Source organism: Hippocampus zosterae, chromosome 12 (genome assembly GCF_025434085.1).
Source record: "Hippocampus zosterae strain Florida chromosome 12, ASM2543408v3, whole genome shotgun sequence".
Classification (NCBI taxonomy): domain Eukaryota; kingdom Metazoa; phylum Chordata; class Actinopteri; order Syngnathiformes; family Syngnathidae; genus Hippocampus; species Hippocampus zosterae.
This window is the reverse complement of record NC_067462.1, coordinates 12,462,572-12,479,566: the sequence shown is the minus strand read 5'-3', so window position 1 is coordinate 12,479,566 and position 16,995 is coordinate 12,462,572. Positions and strand designations below refer to the sequence as shown.

Sequence of the window (16,995 nt, the reverse complement as noted above, 5' to 3'; positions counted from 1 at the left end):
AAACAGTAGCGTATAAGGGACACATGCTTCTTGCTGCCCTTTTCTTTAGGATAGACCAGGGTTACTGTGAAGAGGGCACTGCAAGGCTACAGTGCCACAGCCTGCATGAGTGGAAGATATAAAGTACCGTATTTTCTGCACTAAAAGGCGCACCTAAAAGCCTTCCATTTTCTTAAAAGCTCACAGTGTGCCTTAAAATCCGATCCGCCTTGTGTATGCTCATTACGGTAATATTTCGAACCCAAAATGGCTCATTGCTCGAGACATGCTGACAACGCAGAGTTCAAACTTAAAGCGATCGGTTATGCAGTTGAACTCGGAAATAAGAGCAGCGACAAGAGAGTTCACAGTTAACGATTCAATGTTATAACTTGCTGTTGGTTAAGTGAACTGTGTCACTGATTTAGTAAATAGGTTTTACTGACATCTGATCGTTCTGTTTGTTTTCTTGAGCGTAGCTCCATCTTGTGGATACATTGTAGATTGCGGGTTATAATGTGGTGTTCCCAATGTATGAAAAAAATGACAAAATTCATTGAAGGTGCGCCTGATAATCCAGTGCGCCTTTTAGTGTGGAAAATTACGATCTTTTTAAATATCCTCACTATTATGAAACAAAATGTAAAACAAGTCCAAGTCACCCTCTGATTATAGTCACAGTAGGCCTTCTTTGAGTGGTGCCTGAGGTTATACAATGGTGTTAAAACACTGGAATGGCATTGAGCATGTGCACCCAATATTACATGCAATCATGCCATGAATATTTGGGACATTGACACAATTCTTATCTTTTTGGCAATGAACACAACCACAGTGGATTTAAAACGAAACCAAAAAGATGTGCCTAAGTGCAGACTTTCTATTCATTTACATTCAAATCAGGTGAACAACCATTTGTATATTTGTAGGGCGGCCTGGTGGTCGACTGGTGAGTAGGTTGGCCTCACAGTGCAAAGGTGCGGGGTTATATTCTGGCTCCAGCGTTCCTGTTTGAAATTTGCATGTTCTTCCCGTGCCTGTGTTGGTTTTCTTCGGGTACTCCGGTTTCCTCCCACATTCCAAAAACATGCATGGTGGGCTGATTGAACACTCAGCCCTCTGCTGCAACCATCTTCAATTCCCGCTTGTTCTTGGGACATTGCCCCTTCAGTTTTTTTCTTGGGCACCTAAAATGAATGTTCAGTTGGATTCATTCCAGGTGATTGACTGATCCACTTCTTTGCCTTCTCCAGGTTAAAATGTCAAGCTCTGCAGAGGGACTTGCTGAGGTCGGGCACCTCTAAAGGGAAACCCTACTCGCCCATATATCTCTTTTAAGTCAGAGGATGGACACCTGTAGGGCAGAGCCTCAAAGGTCAGGAAGAAAACGGGATTCGGCCTCATTAAAACAACCCCCACCCTTCGGGCGCAGTGCAATTAAAAACCTAATCGCACGCTGTGCCATTGATCTGGCGAGGCACGCACGGTAGAGAAAGATGTGTTGGGGCTTATACAGCCGCTGAATGGAATTCAACATGTTAGCCATAAAGCAGGTGTAAACCCTGAAATATTGCGATGAGGTGATAATGGATTCCTCTGGTCTCGATTTTTCTTTGGTCTTATCTTCATTATCTTTGTTATAAATGATCATAGAATGGATTAACGCTGACATGCAGAGGACAAGGGTGGCAGGTGTTTGTTTTGTGGCCATGTATGAGCGAATGGATTGAAAACGGTTGCCCAGGGAAGATTACATCAGGATTGATTGATCGGGGTGTCGCTGTCACTCTTCATCTAAACAAAGCCTGACGATGAAGCGCCTGATGATCGAGCTGTCTGCCGCGCAGCTTGCTAGTTGCTTTCCCGACCCTCCTAGCAATCTGATAGCTCTCGAATGATTTCGTCCATCCACCTGCGTTCATCATCCTCTTTGCGAAGTGTATTTTCACGGTGCTCTTCTATTGTCACCATGTCATCTGTCATGACACAATCGCACTCTTCAAGACTTGACTATTCAGGTGCAGTGAAATGAAACGGAACCACATTTTACTGTCATACTTGGAGGTGGGAAAAAAAATGGATCTCTAATCACCGCACCACTGGTTTTCCTCTAAGGCTAGATGCCACCCTGAGAAATCATTTATTTATTTCCTCCAGATCAGATGCCCACTTATTAGATGTAGGCACTTGGCCATAAATGAACTCTGATTGCTGATTTTGAAGCATTCATTTATGATTTGCTCCTCCTTACTCACTGATACAATTGGAATTCCCAACTAAATGTGCTTGGCACCCGTTTGAAATGATCACAGATGAGTTGTCTGCTGAGAATTTAAATCCATTCGTGTTAGCGGGCATCCTTTCATCAGTAAGGCTGGAGAATAATGACAAAGCTGCGATTAAAACATTTGAAATACATACTGCCAATAAATGCATGTGTTCCCTTCAAGAAAATTCCCGTTATCAATTACCTCCAATGACGTGACGGCTTTGCAACCGCTGTTCCTCCGGCGCTCACTCTGGAGACTTGATTTGAGCGAACTATCGATCAGTGACTTGACCTTCTCGGACCTCTGATCATTTCTCATCCCCTTTGGAAACTGTCAAGAGTGTTCACCTATTTTCATGGCCGATTAACGTCTGAATGCTGCTAGGGACAGCTCTACTGCTCCCCAAACCAGAAAATAATCATTCATTTTTAGTGACTGCTATTAAGTTGAGTTGAAAGCCATCGTCAATATTGGAAACTTTGAAGTTACTTTCAATTGTGTTCTTTGTTGCACGACTGTCTGAGTCCTATGTGTTTGTTGTGTTATTTTTGTTATTTTGACTTCAAAATGGCGCCGCGAGAGTGGCTGCCTTTCCAGCAGCTCCTATATTTTTTGGTTCTACTTCTTCCTTTCATAACTTTGCTGCTGTGAATTGAGAATTTCTCCATTAGCCAGACTAATAAAGGTTTTCTAACTCAACTTAACTTAACTTAACTTAAGACTAATTAGGTATACGAGTCATTTCCGTCTCAAAATTCATGGTGAGAAGCGACCACTTTGGCCTCTCAGACGATGTGTTGGTTTCCAGTCCAGCCTTGTGTTTTACCAAGGCTGTCTTCTCTTTATTCGTCCGACTGTTCAATCTACCAAATTGTTGTTCAGTCTTCTGAACTTAACTTTAAATCCCTCTTCATATTTTTCTGAGCTTTTGAACAACTAATGTCGTTCATACCTCACAGTGTGTTTACGACCTCATGTCTTGCATCCTTGACAGACGTCGCTACTTCAACTGATAAACGTGCTGTGATAATAACACTAGTCGGATGTCACAAAAGGAACTTGTTGAATACATTTTGGAAGTTGTTTTGGCAAGACATGGCTTTTTACAGACAATTTTGGGGGGGGACCGTGAAACTCTGGAATGTAGCTTGATGGTATCTAAACTTTAGGCCCGGCACACGACAAAGTAACACCGCCGAAACCGCCTGAACCGTCGCTTCATGTGTGGGGTTCTGCCACTAGTTTTCACTGTTTTCGCTGTGACTCAAAATATGAGTTGCCAGGTTCGGGTTGTTATCAAATCGAACAAAAACCTTTCCCGGGTTCCAAACATTGCCAAGTATGGAGAGTGTCCGTCGGTCGCAAAGTCATTTATGCATTGCTTGAAGAAAAGTAATGAACAAAAACAATGTTGGAAAAACGTGTACAGTGAAGAGTCGGCAAATATAATTAGATCAGTGGTTCTTTAACCTTGTTCGAGGTACCGAGCCCAACCAATTCATATGCACACTCACCGAACCCTTCATTAGTGAAAGTAAAAATCTGATTATTTATTTTTATTTTTATTTTTTTACAAATTCAAGACATACAAAAAACACATTTATTAAAAACTGAAAAATAATGAACCAGCCAGTGATGGCCAAGCGTATCATAACTAATTGACATGTTGAGTCGGGTGTGTCTTAACCTCCATGGCAGAAGCTCTGTCGAACCCCTGAGACCGATTCACCGAACCACCTAGGGTTCGATCGAAACCAACTTAAGAACCACAGTGTTAGATGATCCACTTCAATCGCCATCCCACTTGGTGTGCAGTGACAATTACACATGATAGATAGATAGGACAGAAAGTAGGAGGAGAACCGGACACCTCATAAGATATCCTTTATTTGTCCCACACTGGGGAAATTTACAGTCTAAAGCAGCAAGAGTGTGGGTAGAAAGAAGAAAGAAGAAAAACAAAGTGTTTGCATTCACAAAATAAATGTTACAGTGGCTGTGCTATTTACAATTGTTTTGCACATCACATCGCATCATTTTATTTTTTTAAAGCGAAACAGAAATTCAACCTATTGCTCTTGGTTAACGAAGTCAAATCGTTTTCTGGTCTTGCAAGCGGCTACCTGGCCATCAAATGCAGAAACGACCTAATAGCTTTCATATCGTGTCTAATTTGCGATGAATAAGTATCTCGATCATGAAGTTGATTTCCTTTCATTTTCTGCTTTCATGCTGGCTTCACACCACCTCCTCCACCCACCACCAGGCCCTGTGGGAGAAGTCCCACGGGTTTGGGTGTTGACGTCACCGACTCCTCATGCCAGCATTTGTTTCTATGCCACCCAGCAAAAGTCTCCTGGCATACCGGTAATTAAACTTTCAGGCCCTGGGGGGAAAGGGACTATTCATTAATGTGTGAGTCACTCATTTCCATTCTCTGCTCACTTAAAATCCTGTACCGCTCAAGCTTTCCTTGTAGTCATTATCTGGGTTGTTGAGCATGAATCAATACCAGTCGTCACTCCACCCAGTGACGACGTTATTACCCCTCAAATACAAACATTTGGTCAGTGAGCTCAGCTGCATTTAGCTAAAGGTTAGAGGTTTTATTTATTTATCCCCACCCGCCCATTCTTATTTTTGACGACTTTGTCTTGATGCGGACTGAAGCTCTAGCGATTTAATTACCGGTACTCGCTGTGACGGGACACTCCCTTGGCTGCTGCCACGGAATCATTTGACTGAATCCTGCACGGTGATTGGCAGATTGAAATCACTTTCTCTGCCATCTACGCACGCGGATTCACCGAATGAGGATTTCATCCCTTCCTCTTAATTTGCAGCCAGTCAATGAACCTGTTCATTTGTGTATTGGCCCACAGTTGAGAGAGTAGCCTATCCGAGCTGTCTTCGGGCAGTTGGCGGGGTACACTATGAAATGATCGCCAGCCCATCGCAAGGCACAAATAGACAAACCATTCACGTTCACGCCTATGGACAATATAGAGTGTTCAATACATGATAATGTAAAATTACACATCGTGAAAGCAACTTTGGCCATAATTTTGAGGAATATATATATCGTCCATCCCTACTGTTCGTTTACGACATTACACAAAATGTGCGTATTCAAATGCCATTACTGATCATTTGTAGAGGCGTTGGTCAAAGACCAAGAACTCTTTCAATTTTGCATTCTTCCGCAGTGTTTAGATGATTATTGTACGACTGTTCGGCCTCCACACTAGTATGCAATGTGTTCCAAGACCTCGATATTTAAAAGGGAAGAAAAATTCTGTTACCATCAAAATGGAACTTCATTTTCTGAAGCGACTTTCCCGAAAGTGGATGTGAATAGAGCACTTGGAGATGCCAAAGTCATTTTATTATTCGTCCATCCGTTTGATTCTCACCAAACTATTCGATGTCATCATTTTGTACAGGGACTGTCAGCCTTTCACATATGCTCTCACCAGTGATTCAACACCCAGAAACCAATTTTCTTGTTCCAAGAGACAAATAGGCCTCAGACATTTGACTTGACAGCCTAATATTCAACGCATTCATGAGAACCTAAGGGCCATTATGGATGACGCCAAATACTTCAACTTCAATAGATTTCTGCCCAAAACAAAACTGAAATGTTTTATCAAGCATCATTGTCTCGTGAATGTGCTGATTACCTTGGGCATTGGAATCCGCCACAACCTGAAAAGTCAAAGTTGTATTTAAATTTTAATAATTTCATTTGACTGCGATTGGCTGACAACCGTTTCAGGGTGTCCCCCACCTGCTGCCCGAAGACAGCCGGGATAGGCTCCAGTTTGTCTGTGACCCTTGTGAGGATATGCGGATTAGAAAATGGACGGATGGATGGATAATTTTATTCGAGCCAGAATATACTGTCATCATATACGATTTGTAGCTGTTTGAATACTTTTTCAGAAAGAGTGAGTTGTCACTGAGCGCTGTGAGCTTCACTGCAAACATTGTGCGACGAGAAACTAAAAGCAACAGGAGCAGTTGCCTTTAGCTCTGCAACCATATGATGTTCTTTGTGCAAATTATGTGCTGTTGGTGGTTTACTAATTATCTGATGATTACAGCAGTGAAGAAGTGTTGTTTCCTTTTGACATCTACATTTTTTTTTTTGCTAAACAAGCAACTTCCCGATGTGAAATTACGGTAACATCTATGTGAAGAACAGCGTATTTTTTTGCTAGCTTTAATTGCAGTCGTCCTCTTTTTAAACTTGTTCTTAAGGAATTGTGGAATAATACTGGATTTTACACACTAAAAGGCGCACCGGATTATAACACGCATCTTCAATGAATGGCCTATTTTGTAATTGTTTAAATATATTGGACACACCACGTTATAAGACGCAATCTACAATGCAGCCACTAAATGGAGCTACGCTCAAGGAAATGCCAACAGAACACTACACTACACCCTGTTTTATATAGCGACAATCAGATGTCAGTAAATCTTATTTAATAAAGCAGCGACACCGTTCACTTAACCAACAGCAAGTTACAACATTGACTCGTTAACAATGGACTCTCTTGCCGTTGCTCCATTTCCGTGTTCAACTACGAAACCGATCGCCTTAAATTTGAACTCTGCGTTGTAAGCATTTCTCCATTTTGGGGTTGACATATTACCGTAATGACCAGACACAAGGCGCATCGGATTTTAAGGCGCGCTGTGAGCTTTTAAGAAAATGGAAGGCTTTTAGGTGCGCCCTTTAGTGCGGAAAATACGGTAACACTACATTGAAAGCAAACACACACAACAATTGGATTTTTGGAACTTAAAGTCTCTCTAAAGTGAAATAAATACCAGACCGTAACATATCATTTTCTACCGCTTATCCGGGGTCAGGTTGCGGAGGTAGCAGCTTTAGCAGGGAAGCCCACACTTTCTTTCCCCCAGCCACATTTTCCAATTCTTCTGGAGGGTTCCCAAGGCGTTTTGAGGCCAGCCGGGAGACATGGTCCCTCCAAGCATGCCCTGGGTCGGCCTGGGGGCTTCCTGCCAGTGGGACAAACACCTCACCAGGGGAGGCATCCAGAAGGCATCCTAATCAGGTGCCCGAGCCACCTCATCTGGCTCCTCTCAATGTGCAGCTTGACTCTGAGTCCCTCACGGATGACCGAGCTTCTCACCCTATCTCTAAGGGAGAGCCCGGACACATTGCGGGGAAAACCCATTTCAGATGCTTTTATTGGGAATCTTTGTTCTTTCGGCCATGACCCACATGCTTATAAGTGAGAGTAGGAGTGTAGATCGAATGGTAAATTGAAAGATTCACCTCAACAGACCGAGACAGAGGCATTCTGCCGATTTCCCGCTCCATTCAACCCTCACTTGTGAACAAGCCACGGAGATACTTAAACTTCTCCACTAGGGGCAGGTCCTCATCCCCGACCTGGAGAGGGCACTCCACCCTTTTCCGACTGAGCACCAGGGCCTCAGATTTAGAAGTACTGATTTTCACACTTGGCTGCGAACTGCTCCATTGAGAGTTCTGGATCACGGCTTCAAGAAGCCATCAGTACCACATCATCCTCGACTACGTGTAGAAATTCTGTCCGTAAAGGTTATGAACAGAATCGATGACATAGGGCAGCCTTGGCAATTGAAGGCACTGTCCCGGCTGAGAAAATCCAACATAAGATGTCCTACTGGCTGTTAAGCATTCGTTAGGAGAAATGCACTCACTTCTGTACTGTACCTTTGCTCTAAAGGGAGGTCAGCTTTGATGAAAGACAATTCAGCTCTTGCTTCCTATTAGGTTTTGATTCAAAGAGCACCGTCTATCTAGGCACCCAGGCTTTCAAATGAGAATGAAAGAGAACAAATTAGAAAGATCTCTTGTTTTCATCTGCTGGTCAGTAATGATTGGTGGTCGCACTGAACTTGTACATGATTGGTGTTTGAATTTGCCTATGATTTCTGAATACCTTCCTAAATGCAGCAATTTTTCTGAGCTCATAGACTACAAAACTGTATGAACCAACTTGATAAAATTGCAAACTAAAAGCATGAAAATGCTGCATGCGGGCTAAGATATCAATCATTTAAAAAACCCAGCTTGTGGTCCACATGTAAACCAAAGGTCATCCCTGCCCCCCATCAAAAATTTAATGGGCCAATTTAGTATATGCAGCCACTCCCAAACTCAAGAAGAGGCTTTTAACAAAGACAAACATTCAAAAGAGAAGAATCTACCCATTCTCGTTTTCTGACATCTAAATATACGAAAAGAGGCACCCTAAACATCTGTCGACAACAATTTTTATTGCGCAAAATATGCCCTTGTGATTATAGTTTGGCGCGTACGAGTTCTACCTTACTCATCAGCAATCATCTGAATTGCTAATCATATATGAATATTTCATGACAATTCCATGACACTGTCTGTAGTCATTTACCTTAAAGTCCCTCCAAAGTGAAAATAAATGTTTTCTCACATTTGACACACTGTAGAGAATATATATAAAAAAATCGGCAAACCTGCAAAATGAGGCTTCAAAATTGTCAAAAATCAAACCGTGTCTTCTTCTGTAGGCCTACATGGTAGTTGACTGGTTAGCACGCCTGTCTCACATTGCAGTAGTGCAGGGTTCGATTCTGGTTCCGGCCTTTCTGTGTAGAGTTTGCATGCTCTCCCCGTGTGTTTTCTTCGTGGGTTTAATGGAACATTCTAAATTTTCCCCAGGTGTGAGTGTGAGCGAGAATGCATGTTCATCTATGTGTGCCCTGCGATGGGCTGGCAACCAGTTCAGGGTTTACCCCACCTAAATGCCCAAAGAGAGCTGGGATAGGCTCCAGCACACCTGCGAGGAAGAGCCAGTTAGAAAATGGATGGTTTCTTCTGTCAAACACGTTGGGCATTACCGCTGCACTGGACGCTAGTTTTCATGAAGAAAGAAGGAAAAATGTCGACTGTCTGGATATGCCTTCATTGTACTTCTGAGTGCGAAATTTTTCAATAGACTATCTGACCTACATTGTACCTGTCAAAACAAAACCTCTTTTAGTTCGAGCGTTCAACATCCAAGTCTTTAGACCGAGCAAGGGTGTTAATGTCTTTCTCTTTCTTACACAATAGTAGACACATTTTTCATGCCCTACTTTCCCTACAATGTATCATTGGAAGGTTCCAAAAGAAAGGACAACAAAATAACCGTTGCGAGCTCTGCTTGAGATGGCTTTTGCGTCAATGTGATCTTGTCAGTGTTGACTTTTTATCATCATATCCGAATCAGATTGCGGAGTAGGTCACACGGGGCATGTGTGCCATGCTCAGAATGAAAACACATCTAACATTGCCAGAGGGCAGAGACTGGTGATGTAAAAGCTTACGTAATATCACTCGTCCTGAGCATTCAAATGAAGTAATTATGATACCTGATTTCATTTGAATAGTTTTATTCTTCCTCTGCACTTATAAATCGGATTCTTGACATTTTATACCCAGCTGTATCTCATAAATGTGACAAATGTTTAAATTTGCACACTGCGTTTTACATATTTATACATGGAATTCATTTTGACCTTTTAGGTTGGTCTTGCGTCATGCAGGGATGCTGCCAAAAAGTACTGCGTTGCCATCTCTGTCACATTCCATATCAGTCTTGTCATTACCTTTTATGCAGGCACTGTCACTTACAACAACAAAATATAAAACAGGCACTGAGATGTGTTATTTTCTCACCTGATTGTTCCGGATTATGTTTTGAACTAGAAAGGGAACTTCAATGTCCTGAAGGGGTTGAAAAACAATCCACAGTCACTTACACTGAAAAGAAAAGAGGGTCTGCCCATATAATGTATGTTTGTGGCCTCGTTAATGGATGAGTATGTGCAAAAAATCACTCATGTGGTTTTCTTTGATACCTTTAATGACTGTCTGTTAAAATATTTAAGAATGGTCTCAAACCAGCTTGACCGTGCTGATTGTCTCAGCTACCGCAATTATAGGACTGATCGACCCACAGGGGAAATTTACTGAGGTTTACTCACATACATCATCCGATGTCTGTCAGTATTCTTTTTGTATTTCCTACTCCATAACCCACCCATCAAAAAAAAAAAAAGAAAAACCAACAACAACCCCAAAATATAATAAAAACTGCATCATACATGCAATGAATGAGCTAGACTCAATCGCATGCTAACTTGAACAATATGAAAACACAGCACTACAAATGTGTAAGTGTGCAAGTGCCCCTAAGGGTAATCTTCAGAGAAGCTCTTCATCTGAGGAGACTTTTGGCATGTTCTTGTAGCCTAAAGACCCTTGCATCAATGTGATGTGTTAATAGCTGTGCACCACTCACATTCCGATTAAAGGCCTTGTCTTGCCGGTACACTATAAAATATTAAATAACGTTTAAAAAAATGCTTAAACGCCAGTGGAGATCAGCAGACCTGGAGTACAACCACTGAACTGAATATGCAAATCTTTTTTTTAGATGTTGTCACATGGACGTTGACAGAAAGGGCCCTTTCAATGCTATTCAATCGAATTGTACACTATGCAACATTTTTTAAAGTGGGCACCACAATTTTATTTCACATAATCAAGCTTTTGTGATACAGACTGGACCAGAACGCCAATTACTGTAGCAGTACAGTACATATACAGTTTTAATGTTCCTTTTGAAATGACACACTATGGTGCCAAAGCCATATCTAACAGAAAAGTATTACTTTGGCGTCATCTTTTGGAAACTTGGTGTGAAAGAACTATGTTGAATTGAGGGTAGGGAGATCCTATTTAGGCAAGGACCACCAGAGTGGTCAAATCTGTCTTATTGAAAAGTAATGCTATCACACCATCTTGTGGCATCTACAAGCAATTTAACATTTTTATGGTGAGAGGAGTCACTTGCAGTTCTTCGCTATCCGTGGCAGTACTTAATCGGCCGGAATTTCTGTATCAGGATTATGCAAGCACTGTACATCCATCTGGCCATAAAAAAAGAGTAGAAGTAATATATAGAATATAAACCGAGCAGTTCCTTCATTGTATAGGTTGGGACTATTGTAACTAGAGTGCTCCCTGTAACAATAATAAAAAGTATGCAGATTTATTACACAAATGACAGAACACACCTAGTGAACAGACTGATAAATTAACCAAATTGATAAAATAAGTTTAGCTGAGAATTTTATTGCTCTATTTAAATGAAATTACATTAGCAGGCATATTCACTTTAATCATGGGTGCGAACTAATAGATACCACAAATTCGTTCCTTGACTGTCCTTCTGACTCAAAACATCTCAAATGATCTTTCTTTGTTGAAATGAATGGGTTCCAGCACAACTACACAGATGCTAACCATTGCCTATGTTAGCATTAGCCTTAAGTTAGTGGACGAAAGGCGAAGCCATATGGCTGAAAAACACAGTGTTTAATCGTCTTTGTTTGATGTTTAGTTTGACAGTAAACTTCAAGTGAGAGAGGCAATAAACAGATGGAAGCCTTTTTTTCGCCAAGAATATTTAGTAATTCTATCAATGCATTCCCCCTTCGCAAACAAAGCAGCAACCGAGGTTTTTCTATTGCAATTTCCTTTAGCGATTGAGGAGTGGAAAAAGGCCGGAGAGAGAGAAAGAGAGAGAGAGAGAGCAAGACAGAGGCAAAGCGAGAAGGGGGCGGTGCCTAGCTTGTCGAATGTTTTCAGCACCGTGGACAGCTCCAGTCTCACTGCTTGTGTCTGGGCTGAAGCGACTAGAAATTGCATCCATCCACACATCCAAGCATTTGTCTCTGTCTTACTGTGGATTGTGTGGACTCGTGCTGCTCCTACACTGTTTGAAGTGTCAGTTTTTCCCCCTCCCTAAAGAAGTGGATCCTGCCTGCACTGAGTTCTTTTTGTCCTCCACTCACATCGGAGCATGGCTGCGCGTCTCCGTGACTGTTACTGATGTGTGGGATGTTCCTCCATGCCGCGTGGATCCTACTTTAGGATCTAAAGAAGCGGTGTGAAGTTTGGGCTATAGGCGAGACACATCTGCAACAACAACGACGGCAGCGGCTGTGAGGCGGTGAGTGGTCCAGACGCATTCAACAGCCAGGATGAGGTGCCTGTGTGACTTTTTAAATTTCACTTAAAGACAGAGGAGGAGCCTGACATATCTGCAGGAGCAGACCTTCTCATCGGGCATCTGCAGAAAGCCTCATTTCATACTCTTTCCCCACATTAGTGTAAAACCAAGACATCAGAAATGAAGAAGTTTCGGAAGGTGTTGGACGGGTTGACCACCTCCTCTCCAAGTGGCGGGACGATTGGATCTCCGTCGTGTGGCAGCGCCGCCGGGACCCCCACCACAGCGCCTACCCCCAAAGAGATCGACGTGCAGGAGACGCTGGTGTCGGAAAACTTTCAGCTGTGTAAGGTGGGTGCTTGCATGACCAAGCTTTGCTCCAGCCTCGCCGTGCTTGTGTCCTCCCCACCCACTTTATTTACGTTCACACACGCCGTGTTGACAATGGAACACCCATAAGGCATCCTGTGGTGTCATTTTTCATCTAGTGCTTGGGTGAAAGTTCCCCATAATGCAACAGAGGAGGACTTGTGACCTCATTTTGCCGTCTTTTCATTTTAATGCCCCCTCTGACAAGTCCATTTGTCATTCTTGCACATGGGATCATATCTGGCAAAGCTTACATGTGGCTGCAGTTTTGGGAAGCTTCCACCAGTATGTGTATAGCCCGCTCATGTGACCCAAACACCCAGAGAGCACGTCGATGAAGAGCAGCCTTCATGTTGCATCAGCAAGGACACATAAATGGTGTGGAGGCGATGACATAACTGGTGTCCCTCCCTTGCATACAAAGTGCACACAAGAGGGACCCTGCAGTATGTCCTCATAGTTGATGTGCTTTTCACTCGGGGGTGGGGGCCCGGTGCTGATGCTGATGTGCGTGTTAGTGTGTTTCTGGGGTTATACGGTAGGTGTATTTATAGCACGATGCATTTCTGGGCTGACTGCAGTGATTATTCCTTGCGCTTGAAAGAAAAGGGTGAATTTTGGCGAGCCGTGTGAATAATTCATTAAGAACCTAAGAGAATGTGAGTTGTTTGCAGTGCAGTATTTCCAGAGTGGAGGGAGAGGTGGGAGTTTGTCTTTTATTTCTACAAAGGGATTGGAGGACGAGGAGGCGGCGGTTGATTCACAAGAAAAGGATGCTGCAGAGCACACTCACAAAGCTGGCTCACAGGCAGACAGGGAGAAGAAAGTGCTGGAAAACGAGCGGCAGGATTGTTGAGTCCCATGCCGGAAGCTGCACCTTCTCGCTGAGTGCTTTAATGCACTCTTGATATTAAATACACAAAATTGATTGAAGTGCATCAAATTCCAACTCAGCACTGTGTGTTCAGATGTGTGTGTGTGCGTGTGTGTGTGTGTGTGTGTGTAAAGGTGAGTTACACACAATCACTCCTTTGCCTCCATCCATTTCTCACTCCAGACAGAGTTCAAAGGTTGATGGACAGGTTGTAAGTCTGACTCGTGTCGTATCAGTCTTGTATTTTTTTCTACCATCCCCCTACACATGAAACTTGGCTTCAAGTCAATCGAAATAGAAAAGAATATGAAGAAGAAGAAAGCGAAGATGCATCCTGATATCACTGCCTTTATATGCAGGCTCTGTTTGAGTTTTATCTATCTATCTATCTATCTATCTATCTATCTATCTATCTATCTATCTATCTATCTATCTATCTATCTATCTATCTATCTATCTATCTATCTATCTATCTATCTATCTATCTATCTATCTATCTATCTATCTATCTATCTATCTATCTATCTATCTATCTATCTATCTATCTGTCTGTCTGTCTGTCTGTCTGTCTGTCTGTCTGTCTGTCTGTCTGTCTGTCTGTCTGTCTGTCTGTCTGTCTGTCTGTCTGTCTGTCTGTCTGTCTGTCTGTCTGTCTGTCTGTCTGTCTGTCTGTCTGTCTGTCTGTCTGTCTGTCTGTCTGTCTGTCTGTCTGTCTGTCTGTCTGTCTGTCTGTCTGTCTGTCTGTCTGTCTGTCTGTCTGTCTGTCTGTCTGTCTGTCTGTCTGTCTGTCTGTCTGTCTGTCTGTCTGTCTGTCTGTCTGTCTATCCATATCTATATGTCTATCTATATATGTGTGTATATATATATATATATATATATATATATATATATATATATATATTGCGCGTCATCCCGCACGCGGTCTGTCCTTCCGTCTGTCCCTTTTCAAAACATAACTACTTCACCGCGCCGCCACTGCGCCGCTCAGGCAGTGGCTCACTACGATCGCGCGGGCATCTTAGCGAAAAAATGTTGTCTACCCACAAGCATTACAATGAAATTGTTAGTTATTTAGTAGAGCTAAACATCTCTTTATTTTCGCGATAAGCAATGAAGATGAACAAAAAGTTGAACCAAGCAACAACACTTTTGTGGGCCGAAGGCCCACCTTACCAGCCTTCCGCAGGAACTAGCTGATGAGCCGCCCGGAGGGCGGCGAACCACCACCTCACCAGCCTTCCGCAGGAACTAACTGATGAGCCGCCCGGAGGGCGGCGAACCAGCTAGTATATATATATATATATATATATATATATATGTTTGTGTGTGTGTATATGTATGTGTGTGGGGGAGTGGGGGGTTCCTGGCTAACTTCTCAAAGTCATGACTTGTGTCCTCACCGTTTAAGTGCGGGAAGTTGCCCTAACTCCTTTGTTTGGATTGCCTTTCACATGTTTTAATTTCAAAGCAGGCTGCAGTGGAAATTGTGGTGGGTGAAGTGCTGGTAGAAGCTTTTATTGAACGCTCCCTCAGACTGAATGAAATCAAGGGAGAAATTTAAGGTAGCAGGTCGCTCAACGGCTCATTGAATCTTTCCTCTCATTTCTAAGAAGAGGCTGAGAGAATATGAGCTGAGAATCAGTCACACGCTTTTGTTCTTGGTTATTTGCCAGGATTGGAGTAAAAAATAAAAGTGATATGAGCGCTGTATAAGGACAGTGAACTCAATTAACTTCACAATAAGCAGCGGTTTGGTAATTGTTTTTTTTTCTTTTTCTGAAAAATGCTTCATTCAATTTAGTACTACACTCACTTAGGTTTACTGTCAAACTTAACATAAACCAAAGAAAATTCCTTATTCTGTAGTTGTAACAACCACATATTTGTCTTAAGCTCCTTAATTCTGACAAACAATGCAAAACGCCATAGATATGCTAATTAAGAGTATTGGTGGTGATGTTAAAACCTTTGAACAAAGGATATTTGAACAAGATAATATAAACTGAAGGGATTGTACCGTTGCTGATTCTGAATTTAAGTATAGAAATAAACGAATGCATTAAACTTAAATGGTTCATTCTCGGCATATGGGCCACAGCTCCACAATCTGGCAATTGACAGTGTAATTCCTTTAGAATCCTGCCATAACAAACACACCAACCAGCAAACGACTATCAAAACAATACCTCTTAGAAATAGCGCTCTTGGTTTGGCTCTTGACCAACAGCATTCCTAAATTGATCCACTAATATCTTCCCACAATAGGCTATACTGTGTGACATTTCCATGAAACATGAACACTACTGTTGCAGCATCCAGGTTACACAGTGGTGAAACGCGGAGATATAGAGCACAAACAATATGCTCTGAAAATAAAAGCAGCACATCGCTCACGCAAGACCAAAAGCATTAAGCTTTCCTTTGCTTACGCTACACTTGGACGCGTTGACACAAGCAAGTATGGTGAGAAATGTGCTGCAATGTCAGCACACAGTGAGTGCAAACAGGACCAAAAGGGAACAACGTGTGCTCCAAATATCTGCCGACGAGACGAGAGAACAGTACAAAAAAATAAAAATCTGTTGTCGGAGACTGCTTCAAAAGTCTGCAAACAGTTTTATGGTGTGATGTAAAACAGCTCCTGAATGAGTTTTCTGATATTATGGCTACGTTTAGCTAGCCGGCTAGCTATCTCAGCAAGATGATATGTTTTCAGAGCAGCATACTCATTGCCCAGTGGAAAACCAGAAGAACCTGTCAATTTTTGGAGGCTTTCCAGGATCGTGAAACAAAGCTGCCTAGCACAAATGAGCATTAAAATCCCAGAAAAGTGAAAATAAATAAACTGCGTTTTACAAACCAGTGACGCTGTTCAGAGCCCAGTCAAATTTGAATGACTTCCAAAAATTGCCAAGACTTAGCACTGGAAAAGGCGATGCTGCTGAGTCTAAAATCTTTCTTATGCCTAAACATACCGTATTGGCCCGAATATAAGACTGAAAAAGTGGGGGTTGTCTTATATTCGGGGTCTAGACTTTATACCCATTCGCGACACTAGATGGCACCAGATATCATTGAAGCGAATGCTGAACATGACTCCCCAGGCCAAAGTGAACCCCCGTCACGAAGAATAAAAATAAAATAGTGGTAGCACGAAGAAAAATAAAAAATAGCGGCAAGAAAGAAAAGAGAAGAAAATAAAACAGAAAATGGAGAAACATAGCGACAATCAGGCGAAAAGTGGGTCGAAGATCGGCCAGGTTAACCGGCAGCTGAGGAGAAGTTAGTAATTTACATTTCAAAAACCAGAAACCATTAATTTACGAATGTGATTGCACTTTACTTTACATATTTAAATGGTCAGATATTAATATTTGAATGGGGCAAAATAACATGCTTTTTCTCTCAAATATATTGTTAGAATCATTTGTTTCAGATG

General features: G+C 42.2%; 1 protein-coding gene across 17 annotated transcripts in view; it reads left to right on the top strand.

Moving 5' to 3' along the window:
- Positions 1-11,953: 11,953 nt before the first annotated feature.
- Positions 11,954-16,995, top strand: part of stxbp5l (syntaxin binding protein 5L) — a 107,193-nt gene continuing 102,151 nt past the window's right edge. For 16 of the 17 annotated variants that reach the window (XR_007965355.1, XM_052082082.1, XM_052082080.1 and 13 more), the window contains exons 1-2: positions 11,954-12,313; positions 12,473-12,664. Coding sequence is in view for 16 of the 17 variants with exons in the window: in XM_052082082.1 (XP_051938042.1) it covers positions 12,494-12,664 (171 nt within the window). In the remaining variant the exon portion in view is untranslated. Of the gene's footprint in view, positions 12,665-16,995 lie in introns of all 17 variants that reach the window. The other variant, XM_052082068.1, reaches the window with a different exon arrangement.